The 22,236-nt window shown below is 42.2% G+C and overlaps 1 protein-coding gene across 41 annotated transcripts in view; it reads right to left on the bottom strand.

Moving 5' to 3' along the window:
* The window catches only part of CADPS (calcium dependent secretion activator), a 471,326-nt gene that overhangs the window by 183,448 nt on the left and 265,642 nt on the right, over positions 1-22,236 (bottom strand). For all 41 annotated transcript variants that reach the window (XM_032290346.1, XM_032290356.1, XM_032290353.1 and 38 more), the window contains exons 7-8: positions 9,981-10,092; positions 2,951-3,090 (exon numbers count right to left, since the gene is read on the bottom strand). In XM_032290346.1, the coding sequence (XP_032146237.1) occupies positions 2,951-3,090; positions 9,981-10,092 (252 nt within the window). The remainder of the gene's footprint in view (positions 1-2,950; positions 3,091-9,980; positions 10,093-22,236) is intronic.

Consider the following 22,236-nt stretch of genomic DNA (forward strand, 5'->3'; position numbering starts at 1 on the left):
AGCCAAGGGAGGCAGATTGTTTGAGTCCAGGAACTTGAGACCAGCCTGGTCAACATGGCAAAACTCCATCTCTACCGAAAACACGAAAATTAACTGGGTGTGGTGAATGTGCACCTGTGGTCCCAGCTACTTGGGAGGAGGGCGTGAGCCTGGGAGGCAGAGACTGCAGTGAGATCAGATCGTGCTGCTGCACTCCAGTCTGGGTAAGAGAGCCACACCCTGTCTCACAAACAATAATATTTTTTTTTGCTTTTTCTCTCCCATTTTCTAAGCTGTGACATAGCTCTCCCATTTCTGTCCTCCTTTATACAACTGGGCTCAGTAAAATTATTTTCATGGAAAAAAAATGTAGTCCATAAACATTTTTACTTTTCCTGAAAAGTCCCTTAGGCAACTAAGGTTGCTCACCCCTGATTTAGGCCACACTGGGTCTGATGGTGTTATTAAGGCAGCCACCGTTCACTTTTCAGAGCTATTTTAAGCTCTCTTGATATATTTCCTGGCAGGGGAAACTTTAAAATGGCAGTCTAGCAATATGAAATAGGTATGGAACCTGTCAGAAGTGAGCTACATATTTCTTCTGTCATCTGTAGGGTCAAGGTAGCCTGAAATATGTTAATAACTTTACAAACAAATCAACACAAAAATTACCCAGTCCAAATCAGTTAGTTCAGTTTCCAGCAGAGTGAGTGAAGAGAATGTGGAAAATGGGAATTCATCCAATAGGGAAAATAATACCTGTGAAAAGTGGTTGCTGTGGAGAATAAATGACAGAGTAAAACTCCTAGTACAGTGCTTCAAAGGGAACTCGAATGTGGGCTGAGGCACTGATCGTTTTTTTAAAGGAAGTTAAAAAATAGCAGTTTAGAGGACAGATACGGTCATTCATATTCTGTTCTCTGCTTTCTCTCTTTGATCTGCCCTTTCCTCTTTGTTTCTCTCTCTCTCTCTTTCCACGTCTGTTATGCTCACTCATGTGCTGGTTCCTTTAGCAAATATTTACTGGGTGTCTATGAGGTAGGGTTTTACTAAAGGTACAGATCTTTTCTTGTATACTACAGAAACCTAATTGAATTATCAACCTCTTTGTCTTGAAACTAGGATGTTCATCACAGAGGGGAAAGAGATATTAGGGAGAAATTCCATGAATATTGTCAGAACATATGCCAGGAGCATAATGAGAAGGAAGAAAGATGGACCTCAGCAATGTTTCATGGCATTCTAATTTAATCAAAGAAAACATGGTTGTACTTCATCCTGGACACTTGACAAAGGACTGAGTGTATACTTAGGGGACTGCACATGCTCCCATGGCCTTTTCACACCCCAGGCAGAAGAACTTTGCCATAATCCCATCTGAGGCTTGGAATAATTTGGCCTCAAGACAATGCAAAGCAAATTCTCTGAATCCAAATCAAAGGCTGGGTTGAGTAACTGGTCTCCAGTTCACAGGTGATCTTTGCTTCCTCTGGAACCCTTCATACCTGAACCTCTCTGGTGCCCTGACTGGTTGCTCTCTATTCTCTAGAAACTTGGGTTTTCTTTTCTTCCTAGAACTCCGAGGCACCACGGCTAGGCTCCTGTTCTTTACTCTCAGACCGCATGCTGCTGTAGTCTGCTCATCCACTGGTATGTTCAAAATTCCTGTCCTGGTCATGCCCTCCTGGACTTCATGGGGCTTCTGTTTAAATCTGTCTTAATCATGGCTAGGTCCCGAAATAGGGTTTCTGAATTCCCCAAACCTCCAAGACATGTAACCAACCCTCATTAATATTTATTTATTTAGAGATGGAGTCTCACTCTGTTGCTGAGGCTTGAGTGCAATGGCGCAATCTTGGCTCACTGCAACCTCCACCTCTTGAAGCAATTCTCCTGCCTCAACCTCCTGCATAGCTGAGATTACAGGCATGTATCACCATGCTCAGCTATTTTTTTTTTTGTGTATTTTTAGTAGAGACAGGGTTTCATCATGTTGGCAAGGCTGGTCTGGAACTCCTGACCTCAGGTGATCCGCCCTGTTTGGCCACCCAAAACATTGGGCTTACAGATGTGAGCCACCATGCCTGGCGAAACCCTCATTTTAATGGCATTTGCAGCACTTCAAGCCTTATCGTCAATAGACCATATGCCCAAAAAAGAATTAACGAGACCCCTTTAGGGCCCAGAGGGGCTAAGCAGAATGATAGCCAGTTGGCAGGGGGTACCTACAGAACATCCGCCAAACACCCCATTCCCTTCAACTAGTTCAACTTTCCCTTTTCAGAGTTACAAGATTACCATGATTTCTGGGATAATGGGATCCATGTGATTTAGTTTAATAGGTCATGGCTTAGCATTTACTCAGTCACTAACAAACATCTTCTAGAAAAATCATTGGTTTTATTTGTAAAAAAAAAAAAAAAAATGACATCTTATTCTTTTTGCTCTACTTGAACTTAATTGGTCATTTTTTTTTAGACTTTAAGAAAATAAAGATAATCACAAATTTTCTATTTTTTCTCATTCATTTAAATGCTGCACTAAGATATATTAAATGTGACTTGATTGAAGGGGACTTCTGCCTGCTGTTCACACCTGAAAGATGTGGTTGCTGATTGAGGTGCAGGTGAGTGATTTGCAGAGTTTAAATGATCTGGATGCCTCTGACAAGGTATGTGGAGCCTACAAGACCTTCCCAGACTAAAATCACCTAGCATGCCACTAAGAAAGTTTTGAATTGTCCTAGAAACCCTATTAGAGAAAGAGAAGGACATTTTTCTATCTTGACAGCAAGAATGCAAATACAATAATCATAAGAATTGAGGAAGATTACTGTAAATATCAAAGTCAAAACACTTTAAAACCTTTTCACCAACCCTTTGTATTTCCTTCTGCATGGTTCTCTGAAGGTCTTGTGTTTGAAATGAACAGACGTGTGTCCAAAACTGCCACTTGGGGAAGAAACACTTACCCAGAATGCTTCATGTTTTGAGGCTTATCCATTCGTACAGCAAGTTTGATTTTGAGATCTTGGTCAGGGCAGTTTTTGGAGACTGTCATTTTGTGCCACTCTGACTGTTTGGGGCTGTTTGGGGTGGGATGGAGAATAACCTGCAGGAGAAAAAGGACAAGCAGCTAGAAAATAGAAGCACCATTATGTTTTTATAGATTTGAAACTTTGATTCTGAGTAGTAGACTGGCTCGAACAGTTCCCACTGCCTGGGGACAGAAACACATTCTTTTGCTCCTTCCTTCTCTTCCTGGCTAATTTTGCAAAAGTAAAGACTTCTGTGTTTCTGTAATGATTCTGTGACGAAAATCATGATTTCCGTGATTCTGCTTTGACTTTTCTGATCTTCAGAAGTACTAAACAAACCCAGAATGGAGAACGTTGTCCACCCATTATTCTCTGCATCTTTGCCTAAGAAGATGGATGTATAAAAGGAAGAAATATGCTTATACATTAGAGGGTCCTTTTAGTCCACTCTTTTTCTCCATTATTTAGGATTTCTTTCGCTTTTTAAGAGGAGAAATTCCTCAAGAACCCCAGGGGAAAATGGAAGAAACCTTATTAGATGGATGAGAAATGTGAGACTCAGGGAAGGAAAGGGACTTGCTTAGAGACACATTTCAACTCGATTTCACCTGGCCTGGATATCTTATCACACAACGTCCAACTTTGCCCTGGCATGGAAGAAAGCACACACGACTTGAAGACAGATCAGCTTTTAGGAAATGCCTTTCACCAGTGTGGTTCAGAAAGAGCAATTTGATTTGGGTCTTCTACATCCATTCTTGTTGTCTGGAATTCTGAGAGTGAAACAGGAAGTGGGTAACTCAGTAAATCTACTTTTTTGTCTTGTGATCATAGAGTTCTCAGGAGCCACATGGGATCTGGGGAACATGCATTTAGGGAGGAATGGAATATTTGGAAAATCCCTGAAACTAAGGGAACATGAACTAAATATAGGCACAACAAAAGCTGGGCTTGCTAAGATTTGCTTCTGTGATGGCAGCATGCCCTGGTTTGTTGCACGTTGCTTTGGCTGTTTTCAAAGTATTTATTTTCTGCAGGTGCAGGGACAGTGGATCCCTTTCCTGGGCTTCTTTCACCTCTGGAGGTGGCCGTGAGGGAACTCAGGGTCTCAGGGGTGGATACTCTGGCCTTCTGGATGCTATATCAGCTTCATTAGTCATGCAAGCTTGGCCCATGCTTGAAGGGTAGACACACATGGCTTCCTGTGTGACTGTGGAACAAGACTGCAGAGAGGAGGAGGAGGAGGAGGCCATGGCAGAAAAGAAAAATCAACCCACTTAGATGTGCTTCATTTATGCTGATTTCTCAGCCCTTCTCTTTCTGGGCCTGACCCTTTTTCTTCATTAAATTCCCATCTCTGATGAAATATACATTCTTGCTAACCATTTCAAGTCTTCCCAATGTCTTATGACATGATTGAAATACAGAAATGCCTGATTTTTTCAGATCAGAGGCTGTCAACGTTTTTGATTATGTCCTATTTTAGTCAAATGTTTTTGAGCAATTAGCCCAGTATCTGTATGCTAACATTTTATATTATATAAGTTTACTTTGTATTAATATATTACCCTATCACATATATCATAAAATATACACAAATCAAAGATGGCCTAAGTATTTACAAATCTATATTTTTAAATAACTTGCTAATTATGGTGGCTGTGCTATTAGCTATATTTAAGGTATCACATATATTTAGGGCAAGGTACATTGTTAATGACATTGGTTATATATAAATCCATAGTTCGAGTAGTCTTCTAAATAATTTCATCATGTCTTAACTGACATCTTGTCCCATCTGATTACATTGGCACTGTTTTCATCTCATGATATGAGTGACAGAGTGCCTGCCAGTAGGTCAGGTGTTGGCTCCACCATTTTTCTTGTTTGCCAGGCTTGCATTGCTAGTACTATCTTCAAATCAGAGATCCTGTGCAGCTATCTTCTGAGGCCACTTGTTTATTTTGTAAGGGTTCATGAAGTTAGAGCTCCAGCAAAAAATGTACAGATTCACTTAACTGGCACCAGAGAACTGCAACATGTCATAGGACGATGCTGGGAGTCAATGCGTGAGTCAGGGCACTGCTGGGTCGCGGAGACCTCTCCCTTTTCTCCAGGAACTGCCTGTTCTTACATGTCACCCTGTATCATATGCCACATCCTGAGACCTGACATTTTGAGGGAGCTGCCAATCTCAGTGAAGCTGACCCTCCATCCAGAGGCTGGTTTGGCATAGGAGAGGTAGGGTATGATGCTGGGAAGTCAGCAAGGGAGGTGCTGGTAAGAGATACCCCACCCAGGGCCAGAACAGCAGTAAGGCCCTGGGCTTCCGTCTGCTCCTGCCTGTTTGGCAAAATCACAGAGGAAGCAGTGCTCTGGGCACCCGGAGCTCATTAACAGGCCTTTTGCCATATGGATTCTGGGCATGCTTCCCACTGGCAATTTGGTGTCCATTCGTGACGCAATGGCCACAGCTCATTACTGGCTGCACCACAAAGACTTCTTCCCCTGTGCAATTGCTTCCTGGGGAGAACTCTTCTCCAGGGTAGATGGAGAGATGAAGTGACCACAATTCTTTTCTGTCTTTGTCCCCACCCTGCCATGCCCCTGACAGGCTGACGACTCATTTGTATGTGTCAGTGGTGCTGAATTATGAGGGTCCTTCTGGGCGCACATGAGTCCCAAGCAGAACAGACACCTCATCTGGACATTCCAGGCTGCTAATCAAGCACTTTGTCAATTCAGCCGAGGCCCATGTGTGCTGTGCTTTGAAGTGGGATGCTGATGTGGCCACAAGGACCCACCCCCTGAAGTAGCTGCACTCCAGCCAGCCGTGGCTTCTCCTAGTTGCCTGCAAACAGTCAGGGCCTGCTGGGGGACGGCTTTACCCTGGGCCTTTACCTGGCAGATCCTCCCCCTCTGGCTTGCCTATATCTCTCTGGGTACCTCTTGCATCCCCCAGGAAGGAATCCCTGCCCCTCAGACTGGATTCTGCCTTCTTGCTAAGTGCTTCATTTCCAGGTGGTTTTTTTCTTCCCCCCTAACAGAACACCTCCCGCATCACAGTACTTTCTGGCTTTATGTCTGTGCTCCTCATGCTTTATGAGGTTAATGCTTTCTGGCATTGTGCTGTGCTCTGTGCACAGCACAAATGATTGGACACAGTGGGCCTAGAATCCTATAATATTGCAGGGTTGGGAAAGATGCAGGAAAACAGGCACTCTTTACGCCTTTTGTGGAAGGATCAATTGGTGCATGCACTTCAGGGGACAATCTGGCAGTATCTGTCCAATTTCAAATTTCAGTCAGCAAAATATTTTTTGGAAATTTATTCTATAGGTATCCATACATATACAAAGAAAATAAATTCAAGGCTATTCACTGAAGCATTGTTTATATAGCCAAAGATGAAATAATCTAAAAATTCATCAACAGAGGATTTGTTAAATAAAATACATCTACATAATGGAATATAATGCAGCTATGTAAAAAGACGACAGGTCAGTCTAGAGTCATATGAATTAATCACGAAATATAATGATTTCAGGCACCATGTAGAGAAGTGCATATATAGTAGCTTCCAATTGTGCTTTTTATTTTTTAAAGAGGGGGAATATACACATATGTGCTTATATATGCTATGCTTGTACATGCAGAGAATATTTGGGGAAGGATAACCATAAACTGAAAACAAGACTTTTCTCTTGGAAGATATACTAGAGCGATATAGAAGAGATAATTACTTTTCTCTATATAGCCATTTTAACTTGTTTTCACAATGTGCATTAATTTTTTTTAACTAAAAACATTATTAAAAACAAACGATAACACTAAAGAAACAAACCAAAAAATGGTTGAATGAATAAATGTAAGACCAGGATTCTAAACTGGCTCTGCTAAGTGTGGGAAGAATTAGAGCATAGAGGCACTCTCCCATGAGGTCCAAGTGTGACTTCACTGTACTCTTGGGTCACCTAGATGCTGCCTATGAAGATACTGCCAGCAGAGGGTATCCAGCCAGCACAAGGGCCAGGCAGGCCAGCCTTCGTGCAACTGGCGGACAGTTTCTTTGGCACAAAGGAGTGGAAAACTAGCATCTGGGGGAATGTATGAGGGGCCTGAAGAAAAGAATGAATCATTATGAAACGAGTGCATTTGGAACTGTGGCAAGCCCACGGCTTTCACCACCAAAGCAGAGCCCAGGGTTTTATTTTTGTGTAGGGACAACCGTGTAGTACAGATAGCCCTGGAGATGAGACAACACGGTTCCTGAAGTAACGGAACCCTCTGGGCCTTAGCATGCTCCTCAGTACAAGAGAGGTGATGACTGTGGCTGCCTCAACAGGGTTGTCTTGAGAGAGCTGAGGGGCTGTGCAGAGTCTTTGGGACAGTGGCCTGGCCCATACATAGGCCCTGACTGCTTGGTGGCTCTGGAGGAGTCTCCTACATTCCATGGGAGTAAGATTTCTCATCTACAAAACAAAGGATTTCAATATGCCAGTGGCTTTAAATTTTCTGAGTAGAAATGGCTTTGAGAAGTTGGTGAATGCTTTGGTAGCTAGTCCAGAAAAATGCATATACGCCTAGACACATACACATTTGTAAACTATTTTCAGGCTGGGTACGGTAGTTTAGGCCTATAATCCCAGCAGTTTGGGAAGTGGAGGTGGGTGGATCACTTGAGGTCAGGAGTTCGAGACCAGCCTGGCCAACATGGTAAAACCTTGTCTCTACTAAAAATATAAAAATTAGCCAGGTGTGGTGGTGTATGCCTATAATCCCAGCTACTGGAGGGGGCTAAGGCAGGAGAATCGCTTAAACCAGGGAGGTGGAGGTTGCAGCAAGCTTGGGCAACAGAACTAGGCTGTCTCAAAAAAAAAAAAAAATTCAGGGCATCCAGGGTCTTCAGAGGCTCATTGTGGACCCAGGTTGAGCATCCTGGGCTGGTCAGTTACACTGGTTCTTTCTAACACTAATATACAGGGTCTCCGAGACTCATAATTCTTAACATCTGCCTTCCTGGAAAAGAAGTTTGAAGAAAAATGAAAGGCAAGATAATTCCTCCACTCTATGTGTGTCTCTCTTTCCCTAGGGACAGAAATGAGCACCTATCGTTTCTCAAAGAAAACAGCTAAACCTTTCTTTTCTTTTGTCATCCCCTCTCCTCCCACTTTTCTGGGTAGGGACACTGTTTTTTGCTTTTGCTATTAGCTTTATTTACTTTTCATTTAATCTCCATCTAAGGTCTATGCTGTAGTACTATGACTCCAGGTTGATTCTGTAGAGGAAAGCCAGATTGGGAAAATGCGGGAAAGAAAGGAAGAGAAAAAAAGGAAGCACAGGAAATGAGTTCTCGCTGGCACTGTGAGGTGTGTGTGCCCGTGTGCTTGTTTGGGGTGGTCCCTCATTATGCTATAGATGGTATATCAGAGGCTCAGAGAGATTGCCTTGGCTGAGATCATGTCACTTTCAGGAGTGATTACGCATTCAACCAATATGAAATAAAATTTATTGAAAGTCTGTGTTCTGGGCTCTGGGTATAAGGTAGTGAACAAAATAGTTTACGTTTCTATTTCTGTAGAGGTTTTATGGTCCAGTGGGGCAGACAGAAGTCTGAATGTCTGTCAATTCTGTTTCTTTCTCAGTGATCAGTTCAGTAGTATATGTGAATGAGGAGCTGAGATAGCAAATGAAGGAGGCTGGGCTGTCAGGAAAGGACTCTCCAAGGAGGTGGTATTTATACAGAGAAGGCATTTATGATTTTTGAAGGGTTGGGAGGTAGGGAGAGGACAACAGGTAGAGATGAAGCCCCCTGAGGAGGGAAGAAAATTTGGCGTATATGAGGGATTGAAATTTGGCCAAAGATGCTGGGGACGGGGAGGAACGTGGCAGTGGATGGGGGTGAAGAGGTTATCAGAAGCCAAATTAAATGAGTGAATTCAGATTTTACCATAAGCAGGTGGGGTCACTGGCAAAATCAACTTGTGAAAATGTTACTGGCTTCCTGGTGCGGAGTCAATGGTTCGTATGCAAAGAGAAACTTCACTGTTATCTCAGTGGTTCTCAAGGGAGTTGGTACCACCACCTCTCAGGGGTGTCTCAGAAATTTTAATGACATTTTAATTGACAAAATAATGGTGTCGGTCCCTGTTGGCATTGAGTGCATGGGGCCAGGGGTGCTAAACATCCTTCAAGGATGCTCCCTAGTGAGGCACCTTCCTGCATCTGACTTTTGAATATTCCCATGGGATATTAGTGGAGGTGGGAAAAGTCTGTTTATAATGAACTACATGGAGATCCGAACTCCCGTCTTACAATTTCAAATCAAAGCCTTTTTGGCACATTTCCAAGAAATCAAGGAAACTTTACCAAGTATTTTTCACCATTTCATTAAATCAGTTTACTGATGCTCAGGCTTGGGAGTCACCCATGCTGCACAACTCCACACCCCACAGTGGATTCTGTAGCTGTCACCTTCACAGTGACTCTTCATACGGGAGCAAGCAAAGAGCACTACTCCATTTGGCCTTTGAGTATTTACATTTTGAAGATTTTTTACTATTAACTTACTTCCCTTTGTTTCTCTCTTATGTCACTGCGTTGACTTTAACAGTCCGGTGGGTAGGCAGTTAAATCATCTAAGAATTCCATTTTAAGACAGTAGAAGGCATTACAAATCTTAACCCTAAAGGATGTTTGGGTCTGATAGTATTGAGAACTCCTGCTCTATCTCCTGTAGCGCACACACTTGTTAGCCCAGCTTTGTATAAGAGAATCTGAGGCTCAGAGAGGTTGAGGAACTTGCTCAAGGTCACCCAGCTAATTTAGAGTGGAGCCCAGGATTTAATGTTCAAAACTGAGCCTCTCAGCACATGACAATGCTGCCTGTTGGTGTCCTGTGCACTGGAGACCTAGCTGGGGAAATCCACTCTCTGGAGTTCCCCTTGTGATGGGAAGTGCTTACCCGCCCAAGCTCCTTGTCCTCCAAGGCCAGGACACCTGTGCTCTCTGTGAATAGCTTCACCTTTACAGCTGGCAGTGCATGGGTTGTGGAGAAGTCACCTTGGGTGCCCCAGCTGCAGAAAGAATCAAAGAGGTCAATGTAGACATATCTGCCTTGGTGAGGCTAAAGTATTCCCTTGTTCCCAGGACAGGTGAATGCAGGGTTAAACAGAGGCAGCATTGGTTGTCACATCCTCCTCTCCTCCCCTCCAAAGCTGCCAGAGTAACAAAAGTGTTAATTAACTTGTTAGGGAAATGCAAGACAGATGCTTAGAAAGTTGCCATGGTCTTCATAGAGCACTATAAGGAATCACTTGAAATCAGCATAAACTCAAGTTGGCGAGAACTTGTCCCCATGCATTTGCCGTATGTACAGACCAATCCAGGGCAATCACTAATATTTCATTGCATCCTTTGACTTCTTTGTTTGTGGAAACTGCAGTTCTAGATTTTGGGATGGGGCTTCATTTGGTTCAAGCCAACACCTGACTTTCAAATGAGACTTCAGCAGTAGTGGCGGGGAGGTGGGGAGTCTGTTTCCACTGGCATTCAAAAAGGAGTTGAATAAGGAGATTACGGAGCTCCACCCTGTCAAGGTCAAAGAGAGACTGTAAAGGAGAAGGATAAGAATGTGGGAAATGCCATTCTCTCCTCATGGTCTGTAGATATCTGAGTTTCTGTTTTTCCCAGATGGGAGCCTGGCTTACCCAGAATCTGGGTATAGCACCAGGTGTGGCTCACATGAGCCCCTGATGTGCCCCTCAAATACAGCCTGTTCATTTACTCATTATTATTCTTACAGAGAATTCAGCGCTACGTATTCTGTGCCTGTGAGCAGAGTGATCTTCCAGAAGTGTTAACTGGACTGCACTGAGCTCCAGGTCCATGGCACCTGTTTCACTGCACCCAAGGGGCAATCTGGACCCCTACCTATGGACTGCCACCCATCCGCTCCAATGTCACAGGCCTCCTGACTCTGCCACTTCAGGCCTGTTACATGTATGGTTCCTCTGCTGGCAGTGTTTCTCCCCACCCCACCCATTCACTGGGTGACCTCTCTGGGGCTCAGCTTAAAAGCCACTGTCCCTTGACCTCCCAATCTAAACTGTGTTCTGGTATTAACCTCTCTTTACCATACTATTTAATTTTGCATCCTAGCAATCACTGGATTTGTAATTATTGATTTGTGTCATTGTTTTATAGCAGAATCCTCTAATATTCTGTAAGCTCCATGAGCTCAGGGACTGTGTGTTTATGTTGCATACCCAGAACTTAGCACACTCTTGAACATATAGAAGGCATTTAACAAGTATTTGTTGAATAAATGAATGATGTCAAATATAATGTCTTTTATAGAACTAGAAAACATCAGAGATACAATTTCATATAGAGAAGTTTTTTTATTTTACTTTATACAATGATCAACTTTCATACTTTAAAATGCTTATTATAATTTTTAATGACTCTGTATTACATTTTATATATGCACCATAATTTATTTAGCCATTGTTCTATTACTGAAATAGAAATGAGCATTAATTTTGTTTAGTTTTTTGAGATGGGTGTTTCTGTTGTCCAAGCTGGTCTTGAACTCCTGGACTCAAGCAATCTTTCCACCTCAGTCTCCTGAGTTGCTAGGAGTTAGATATTAATTTTTGATTTCATCTCTGATTGTTTCCTTGGGATGGAGACCTAGCTGGGAGATCATTTCTTCATTCATCAACAAACATTTAGAAATGTTACATGGTTCCAGGAGCTGTGCTCATCAATGCACACTTTCCAGGCTTGAGATGCCTATTCCCAAAATGCTTTACACAAAGGCAGTGACTCTCCTGCCACCATTTGGAAATGGGAGTGCAAATCACAGGCTTCCTTCTTGTCTGAGTATCATTATTCACCTTTTCTTCTGGCCTTTTTTATCATTGTTATTTTCATGGATATTTTGCCGACTACTAGTGGGCTTCAACATTTTACCCTGTGTTTGTTGGAAGTTTGTATTCTTCTTTTGTAAATTATGGAAACCTGCCTACTAGTCTCAGTGTTGTCTTTAATCAAATAAATCCTATTAACTCAAAGACACAGGGAATCTAGTAAGAGCTGACAAAAGAAGACCAGGAAAATTGAGATGAGGGGAAACCAGATCCATGGGGATCTCAGTGCATGAAACGAAAGCACATCAGTCATAGTAGAGACAGAGAGAACATGGAGAAGGCCATGAAATAGGACAAAAAGTGACAGGTTTCAAACACATCAGCAAAATGTTTGAGGTTCAGATAGAAACTCCTAAGTGGTTGTTAGCAACTGCAGCAAGACCCCAAGATAGGGAAATCTTTGTCTCAGCAATGGTAAGGGTTTTGAACCAGATATTTTAAATTTAAATCCTGGCTTAGTCACTTGCAAACTATGAAATTTAGGGCAAGGACTTCATGTCCCTGTACCTCAATTTACTCAGCTATAAAATAAGCTCATTTCACAGACTAGCTGTAAAGAACAGCTGCAAGTTTGGAAGAGGTTGAGAACCCTACAAATTTTGGCTGCCTTCCCTTCCAAAGTAAGGAGATGTATTCTAGTAATAGTGATAATTGCTTATCTATTTAAATTTACTTACTTGATGATTAGCTGACATGTAATAATGGTACATATTTATAGGTATGATGGTTAATGCTGAGTGTCTACTAGATTGGATTGAAGGATACAAAGTATTAATCCTGGGTGTGTCTGTGTAGGTTTTGCTAAAAGAGATTAACATAAGGGCAGATCCACCCTTAATCTGGTGGGCACAATATAATCAGCTTCCAGCAAATATAAAGCAGGAAGAAAAACGTGAAAAGGAGAGACTGGCCCAGCTTCCTATAGCCTACATCTTTATCCTGTGCTGGATGCTTCTTGACCTCAAACACTGGACTCCAGGTTCTTCAGTTTTGGGACTTAGACTGGCTCTCCTTGCTACTCAGTTTGCAGACAGCCTATTGTGGGACCTCGTGATCATGTAAGTTAATACTTAATAAACACCCATATATATATATGTGTGTGTGTGTATATATATGTGTGTATACACACACACACACACACACAGTTCTTATTAGTTTTTTTCCTCTGGAGAACCCTGACTAACACAATAGGGTACAGAGTACTTTTTTTTTTTTTTTTTTTTTTTTCAGACAGAGCCTTGTTCGGTCACGCAGGCTGGAGTGCAGTGGCATGATCTCAGCTCACTGCAACCTCTGCCCCCTGGGTTCAAGCGATTCTTCTGCCTCAGCCTCCCAAGTAGCTGGGATTACAGGTGCCTGCCACCATGCCTGGCTAATTTATTTTTATTTTTAGTACAGACAGGGTTTCACCATGTTAGCCAGGATGGTTGAGAACTCCTGTCCTCAAGTGATCCACCCACCTCTTCTTCCCAAAGTGCTAGGATTACAGGCGTGAGCCATGGCACCTGGCCCAGAGTGCTATTTTGATACACGTATTCAATGTGTAATAATCAAATCAGAGTAATTAGCATAGCCATCGCCTCAAATATTTATCATTTTTTTGAGCGTTGGGAACATTCAAAATCCTCTTTAGCTATTTGAAAATATGCTAAAAATTATTGTTAACTATAGTCATCCTGTAGTACTTTAGAACACTAGAACTCAGTGCCCTTATCTTGCACTTTTGTATCCTTTTTTTTTTTTTTGAGACAGCGTCTCACTCTGTCGCCAGGCCCCAGGCCAGAGTGCAGTGGCGCGACCTTGGCTCACTGCAATCTCCACCTCCCAGGTTCAAGCAATTCTCCTGCCTCAGCATCCCGAGTAGCTGGGATTACAGGCACGTGCCACCATGCCCAGCTAATGTTTTGTATTTTTAGTAGAGACGGGGTTTCACCATGTTGACCAGGATGGTCTTGATCTCTTGACCTCGTGATCCACCCGACTCAGCCTCCCAAAGTGCTGGGATTACAGGCTTGAGCCACCGCGCCCGGCGCTTTTGTATCCTTTGTGACATCTACCCAACACATATTTATCTTAGTGCTTTACTAAGTATCTGACCCCGTGTAAAGAAAGCAAGATTGACATTGCCCTTTCTACTACACAGATGAATGGTAAAATAGCTATTGCCATTTCACAGATGAGAAAACTGAGGAGATACACAAAGATCTTGCCTATTTTATTCCAGGGAATCATGACCAAGTTGGACCAGAGCCCAAAATCTCATTTTACAGCTTTTGCTGCTATTATTGTGAAAATTATCAGTAATAAGCATTATTAATGATTAGCAACACTGGCAAAAAATGTGACCATGAATTTATTTATGATTAATTGTACTATTAATCTCTTTGGATGGCTGTGTGTGGTGCCTCGCTCCTGTAATCCTAGTGCTTTGGGAGGCCACACATTCGAGAGTAGCCAACATAGAAAGACCCAGGCTTTTTATTTTTTTCTACAAAAATAAAATAATTAGCTGGATATGGTGATGCATGTCTGAAGTCCTAGCTACTTGAGAGGCTGAGGCCTAAAAATCACTTTGAGCCCAGGACTTTGGGGTTACAGTGAGCTACGATCACACCACTATACTCCAGCTTGGGTGACAGAGCAAGACCCTGTCTCTAAAAGAAAATAAATAAATAAAAATAAAAGACAAGACATCTCTTTGGGCATTCATTATACTTGGTCATGGGGATGAGAAAGATTCCTGCTGGAAACCAAAAGAGTTCTGAAATGAGAAGCTTTAACACTAAGCCTCAAAGAGACCTGAGCCCAGTGTCCTGGGGATACTCCACTGTGTTTCCATGGTACTGTTCTCAGTGTGTATGAATTTCCTGGCCTGATCAGTGGGTACCAACCCAGGATGCCTGAACCCCTGCTGCTACCCAAAGATGCGCAGCTCGTAAGGCGTGTAACATGTGTCAGATTGTGGGGCAGTCAATGCTTCCAAGAACCCCTCAGCTGGACGTAATTCAGGCCGCTGGAGGCTGCCCTGACAATCCCTGTCCTATTGGACACTGAGCTGCTTTTCCCTTCTACCAGGTCCTGCAGCTGTGCTTCCCACCACAACCCTTGGCTCACCTCAAGTTGTTAGGTCACTGATGAATCCCAATTTAACTATTTAACTATCAGATTTCAAAATGCTAACTTGGTCCAGTGAAGCAGGCTAAAAGAGAAGTTCCCTCATCTAATCAGGACTGGCTGTGTAATTTTCAGGGCGCTGTGCAAATAACAAAGGCAGGTCTCCTTGTTAAAAAATGAAACAAAAAACAAACTCCAAAAACTCCAAAACAAAACACACAGAAAAAGTGCCATTCAAGGTACTAAGATATAAAGCATTTTCATTTTCTTGAGTATTTCCTCTGCTCAATTGCACACTCCATCGTTCCATGGGATGTCGCAAACACAAGCTCGAAGATAAAATGATTAAGAATTTCAAGATGGCAACAAAAGAGCATTAAACCAAATGAGGGCCCCGTCTGAATGTAGGAGCTGTGCAGCTGTACTGGTCACATGTCCATCAAGCTAGCTCTGATCCAATGCCACCCCAGTCTGGTTAGCCTGGACTCAGGAGTAGGTGTTGGCTGGCACTGGCTGTTAACATGAAACTTCTGGTCTTAGCCACAGTCACTGGATTCTGTGAAAATTCTGGCCTCATTTTGTCAAGGCTTCCTACTCTTAGGAAAATCAAGAAGGTTTAAATATTTGCACCCTTCCTTATCTTCCTCTCCACTGTAGGAAAAAATGTCATGAAAATATTCATTCTTTGTCCTTTTCTAGCCATGGAGAGATCTGGCTATATTTATAATAAACATAGCTAATATTTATTCAGATTACTATGTGCACAAATTCCTATCTCAAAAGTGTGACACAGCCATACCTCTTGGCCATCTTGTGAAATGTCTACAATTATCACCTCCAGAGTTATAAATGAGGCACATAGAGGCTGGATAATGTGTTCAGGGTCACACACAGGGAATCCATGGCAGTTAGACCTCACAACTCAAACTCCTAATCGGGACACCAAGTTTGTTGCCTCCCTTGCTCCTTCCGTCATTCACTGCTTTATGTCTTGATTAAATCAACATAAGTTATCTCTGTAACTCAAAGGGAAAGTTCTATTTCAAGACTGGTGGGACTTTGTGCCACTCTGCCTTTTTACTTTGAATTTATTTCACATGTTCAACATACTTCACAGAGCACTATATCCCACACAGACAAATTAGCCGGTGGAAGAAGCCTCGGAAACCTTGGCCTTTTGGTGGGGCCACGTACCCAAAAATGAATCTATTTCTCATTGTCACATTGTTCCCTGCCCATTTCTTTGCCCTTGCTGTGCAATTGACTGTGGCTATTAAGACGAATAACTCTTAAAACTGAAATACAATTGCACTTTGATTTGAAAAGACCAGAGGTGGATCATATTTATTGCAAGCAGAAGTTGGAAAGGTTAACGGACTAACTTCTCTCTGAAGACAGAGTAGATGATGTAAAATGGGTTAGGTGTCCCTATTCTGTGATCCCGTCCTTTCTACCACTGTATTCACACTGAATGACTAGCTTACAAAAACGGTAAAAATAAGCCACCAATTATTGAGTACCTATGGTTTGCCAGGACCGGAGCTTAGTGCTTTTAATGAATTTATCTCAATTAATCTTTCTGACAGCTCTGTGAAGTATATTCTGTTATTTCCCATACTTTATAAATAGAGAAACTAGGGTTTAGGGAAATTGAGTAACTGAGCTAGAATCAGAACTGGGCTTCAAACTCAGAGTTTATGACTTCAAAGCCCATGCATTAAATCACAGGGCTTTGCTGTGGTTTATTAAAAAAAAAAAATCTTTATCTGTATCTATATCTATCTATCTATCTATCTCTATATCTTTTTCACCCGACACAGGACCTGGAACACAATAAACATTTCTTAGTAACTAGAAAGAACTGACAAATTCAGAATAACCATGTCACCAAATTCAGGGGATTGTAGAGAGATGAGATACATGACATAACCAAAGGTGTGACTGTTACCTTCAACTGAGAGTTTTATCTCTTTGAGGTTTTTTTTTTTTTTTTTTTTTTTGAGTAAACAAACTCTCTGAAATGCACACAGCAGCTGGCAGCATGCAAAGGACACTCAGCATATAACAGCTCTCTAGGGAGCAAGGCGTCAATCCATGAAGGCTGAGGGATGGCTCTCCAAGGGCTGGCAGTGATGTGGCTGCCAACGGTATAGTGATAGAAAGTGCCACCAAGTTATACAATAAGCAGCTATGATTACTTTTGGTCCTTTCAGCCACAAGCACATAAGCAGAGACTGTAGAAATGCCATCACCCACAGGGGCATCTCCAAATATGAAGTAATGTGTATTGGGACATGTGTGTCTATTCCAAGCCAAATACTTCCTGTAAGAGAGTGGCAAATAAGCAGGTGAACAGCGTAATGACTAGCCTAAAAGTGCCATATTGGCATCAGATGATGCTCTAATGTTCGCTGCTTAGAATTGTATCTCCAGTTAGTGCTTCATTTAGGAAACATGTCCTGAATGCCTACTGTATGCAAATCACTGTGATAGGTACTGGTATGGATCCAAAGGTGAGAGAGATGTAAATTCTGCCCTCATGGATATTACATTCTTTTGGGGGAGATGCCACGTGCAGAAATAACACTTATAAGGTATGAGAGTGCCTCAGCTTTCACATCTATAAATTAGGATGAGAATATTTTTACTATAAATATAGCCAGATGAGCATAGTGGTCTCCACCTGTAGTCCCAGCTACTCAGGAGACTGAGGTGGGAGGACTGCTTGAGCCTGGACAACACAGTGATACCCTGTCTCTTAAGAATATAGAACTGACCCAGACGATGGAGTCCTTGATGGAAGGATATGTAGGATATAAACTATTGCATATGCAGTGCTTACCTCAATACCTAGCATATAGAAAGCACTAAAAAATGTAAGTCTTCATTTTAGGATTATAGACCAGGGGTTGTTAAACTATGGCCCATGGGTATGGGCCTGCTTATGTATACCTCATACGCTAATAATGGCTTTATTATTTCAAACGACTGAAAATAATCAAAGGAATCATATATTATAACACACGAGTATTATGTGAAAGTCAAATTTTGATGGTCATCAATAAGGTTTTATTAGAACATGGCCAGCTTACTCATTTATGTTTTATCAACGGCTACTTTCGTGCAGCAATGACAGAATTAAGTAGTTGTGACAGAGACCATATGGCCAACAAAACAAAAATTTTTATTTTCTGGTCCTTTATAGAAAAAGCTTGCAAATCTCTGTCACAAACACTTAAATTGCTGAGTTGGCCTAATGGAAATACTTTTATTTTCATTAGCAGATTAGCAGTATGCTCACCTGGGCATATCCGTAAAGACAAACTGTAAACATGCACTTACAAGGACAGCTCACCCCGTGGGGATCCAATTTGCTGCTCCAAATTCTTCATGGAGTTCTTTCTAGCACTTAGTTTATTAGAAAATTGGGGCTTGTGTATCATAGCATTTCAGACACGTGGTGCCCAAATGCTGCTTCCTGATCCACTGGAGCTGGCTGACTCATTTACTCACACCACATCATTATCAAATAATAAACATGAGTAGCAGATAATTCATATTTGGGGGCATGGGGGTGACTTTTAAAGTCTCAGCACATTTTTTCTCCAAACCTGTTCCACAGTGCCACCACTTTGAAATAGAACACTTTGATCTGGGGGAGAAAAGGAGGGAAAGGAATAGCCTCTTGGGAGAGCGGAGCTCAGAAGAATTTATGGGTAAAGCCACCTTGTTCTGTGTGTTTGGGGAGCATCTGCTTGTTCACAGTCACATCTCTGTTTACTATTTAAAGCCTCTTATTTGCGGAAGCCTCCTCAGACCATATGTTATCAACAAATGTTGCTAATCAAATACACACAGTAATTTTCATTAGAATTTTCCCCCCATGAACAAAAAACAACATTTGCCACATAGGGAATATACCTCCCAAAATGACAGTAAACATCCACTGCAAACCTTTGACAACAGAGTGATATTTATGAATGCATATGTGAGTAAGCCAAGAACACATCCACGTTAGGCAAATAAGGACCCTTGGAGAACTGGATTTTGTGCAGGTTGGTGTTGGGGTCGGGGGTGGGGGAATGTCATTAGTTGCCATGGTGATGCTCAGCATAAGGCCATAATTCGTGTCTCGGAGACTGGATTTACATTTATTCAAGGTATATGGCTCATGTGAACTGGGTGTTAAATTGGTGCAGTTCATAAAATTAACTGCAGGCTTTAACAAGAAAGAAGTGTCATTTCAAGGAATGAAAGTGCCGTGGTCCCGTTGCTAAGAAGGAAAGTTAATAATTGCCTGGAGACAGCTGCATTAAAATCTTCTGGCCTGCCTTTGAGGCAGACCACATGATATTCTACTCCAAGGGAATCAATTGTGCCATCGCAGTGTGTCCCATCCAAACTAATTGACAGGCTGGGCTTTGGGTTCTTTAGTGTACTAGAAAAGCTAAGCTACCTCTTATCTACATAAGCGAGGCATTTGCTTTGTAGAAACTGGGCTGTCTGGGGGGCAGAGATGAAGGCTTTGGTTTGCCTCCTTGACATTTCGGCTGGAATGTCTCCTCTCCAGGAGTCTGAGATCAAATGTGTCCAAACCTCAGCTTGAACTTTTCTCCCTCACATCTGTTCCTATATGGCTTCCCTCACATAGTCAAAGGAACTGCCAGCCACCCAGACATCACTCTTTTATTTTCTTTGCTACCCGTCCACCTTGTCACCAGATCTTCCATGCCCCCTATATATATCACAAATCTGGTTATTGCTATGGAGGAAAAGAAAGCAGAAAATGGAGTTTGAATTTATCAGAAAGCAGGCAGAGGGGGATATTTAAATAAGGTGGAACATTAAAACTGCGCCAAGGAGCAACCGTCACCTGTATGACATACTCCTTTATTTGTTTTGTTGGTTGATCTCTGGCCAGAATGTGAGCTCACAGGGCAGGGATCTACGCCTGTCTCCCCCATCACTGTACCCCTGGCTTCTAGCACAGTGCCCAGCACATGGGCATACTCAATAAGCACTTGCTGAAAAAATGAATTCATGAAATTTTGAGTTCCTCCACATACACAAATGTGTGGAAATGAGATTCAAGTTGAAAATGACATTTAATAATGCTTGCTTATCCACAGACATTATTGGGTATGGATAAAGAGGAAGTGAGGAAAATTCTATGTAATAAACTTCATAAAGACAGAGACCAAGTCCATCTTACTTACTGTTATATTCCAGTTGTTTAGCTTAGTGCTCAGCACAGAGGAAACTTTCAGTAAAAGCCTATGGAATCAAGGCTGGAGGGAATAACGTATCCCACACTTCATGCACACAGAGAACACCTGTATCTCAATCCCTGTTTTCCCACTAACTGCGTAACTTTGGCCAAGTCATTGGCACAGCCTGCATACCTGTATAATGGAGGAGGTGGATGATTTTTTTGGTCCTAAAACCAAGAGCCTGGGTATTTGATTTCTAGCATTTCCTTTGGTTCTTTCTTAGAGCTACCATCTCTTTGCTTGTATTACCCACCTCTTCTTGCACTTTTTCCATTAGAACTCTTTGTGTATTCATCAGTTTTTATACATTCTTGGTCTGATAATTTCAGCATCTCTGCCATATCTGTGTCTGGTTCTGATGCTTGCTCTGTCTCTGTATGCTGTGTGTGTTTGTTTTTAAGTATGATTTCTAGTTTTTGTTGAATGCAAATTTTTGTTAATGTACTGAGTTAACGAAATCCAGCACTGGCTTCAGTGGTGTTTTCCGCTCTTGAGCTTCTGCGCCAGTCAGGTGTGATGCTCTGTATCTGCCTGCCTGTCTCTCCAATTATGGGGGCAGTGGTTTGCCCTGTAACTTCAATTCTCTGATGGTCCTAAGAAGAGATGCTGATTTTCAGTTTGTTCAACATTTTTTCTTGTGGTGAGGACAGGAACAATGACTTCCAAGCTCTTCATATGCAGGACCGGGGACTGGAAGTCCAGCTGAGCCTATATTATTTTGAGATCCTATTCAGCTGTGAAAGCTTAGATTGCATTATTCATCAAAGGTTGACTCATAAGAAAATATAGAGGTGGGCAACAGGAAAATCTACATTTTCCAAGGATCTAAGCAACAGGATGGCATAGGGAAGAACTGTCAAAGGCTAAATTAGAGAGATGACAGCACATCACCTGATTTGAATTTCAGTGTTGCCTTCTCTGAAATGGAGCTCACGGTGCAGCCCAAACATCTCCCCTTTTGTTGTAGAAGGAGGTGAGATTGTTGTCCTTGGAAATGTTGTCTCTGTCTTCCCAGTCTACGGCTTTTCTGCCCCATCTCTATCACGTAGTTGCCTTCTTCTAATCAGCTGTTTATTCTGAGTTTCTGAGTAACTTTAGAGAAAATGAACTGCTCATTGCATGGCAGACACACAAAGGAGCTCCCATGAAGTTACAGGGAAAGCATTCATTTATTCCCTCCTCTCAGTGACTCTGCCAACCAACTCCTGTTTAATTCCCAACACTGGGTGTTTTTTCTATAATTACTTTTGTAACCTGAGCTGGTTATTAGGTTTGTAACTGTGGTTCCCATAAATAACTGGGAGACCCTGGCTAATTGTGTCTTTAGAACTTGAATCTGCCTTAAGACAGAAGCTTGCAGGCTCCAGAAGACTCAAGAGTTTACAAAACCCACACTACAGTCAGCTAGGCAAAAGCCACTGGCAGCCTTGGGCCAGGGGAATTACAAAATGCATTGCAAACCCCTTTGTATTGCCAGCCAGCTTCTCTGAAAGCACGAGCCATGAGGGAAAAAAAAAAAACTGGGAGAGACAGAATAACAGCCTCTGAACTGAAAGAAGTCCAGAAGACCACTTTGGCTATGCCCCTCATTTACAAATGAGAAAGCTGGTGCAGTGGGAAGAAATTTTGGACCAAGACTGTTCTATATCCATCATCTAACAGCTTTATGATCTCAGGCAAATTTATTCGCCTCTCAGGTCTCAGTCTTCATGTCTGTAAAGTGGGCATATTAATAGCATCTACCTTATAGGGTTTCCAATCTGCCTGGCCCCCAATTAAATGGGAGACTGTAAGTTCTTAATACAAAGCAGTTAGCATTATCCCGGCAGCACGGGATTAAGAGCTCAGGCTCTGGAATCTGGCAGCCTAGCTTCTACACCCAGTTGTGCCACTTTCTACCTGA

This window comes from Sapajus apella, unplaced genomic scaffold (genome assembly GCF_009761245.1).
Source record: "Sapajus apella isolate SASKATOON/1434 unplaced genomic scaffold, GSC_monkey_1.0 scaffold23, whole genome shotgun sequence".
Lineage (NCBI taxonomy): Eukaryota > Metazoa > Chordata > Mammalia > Primates > Cebidae > Sapajus > Sapajus apella.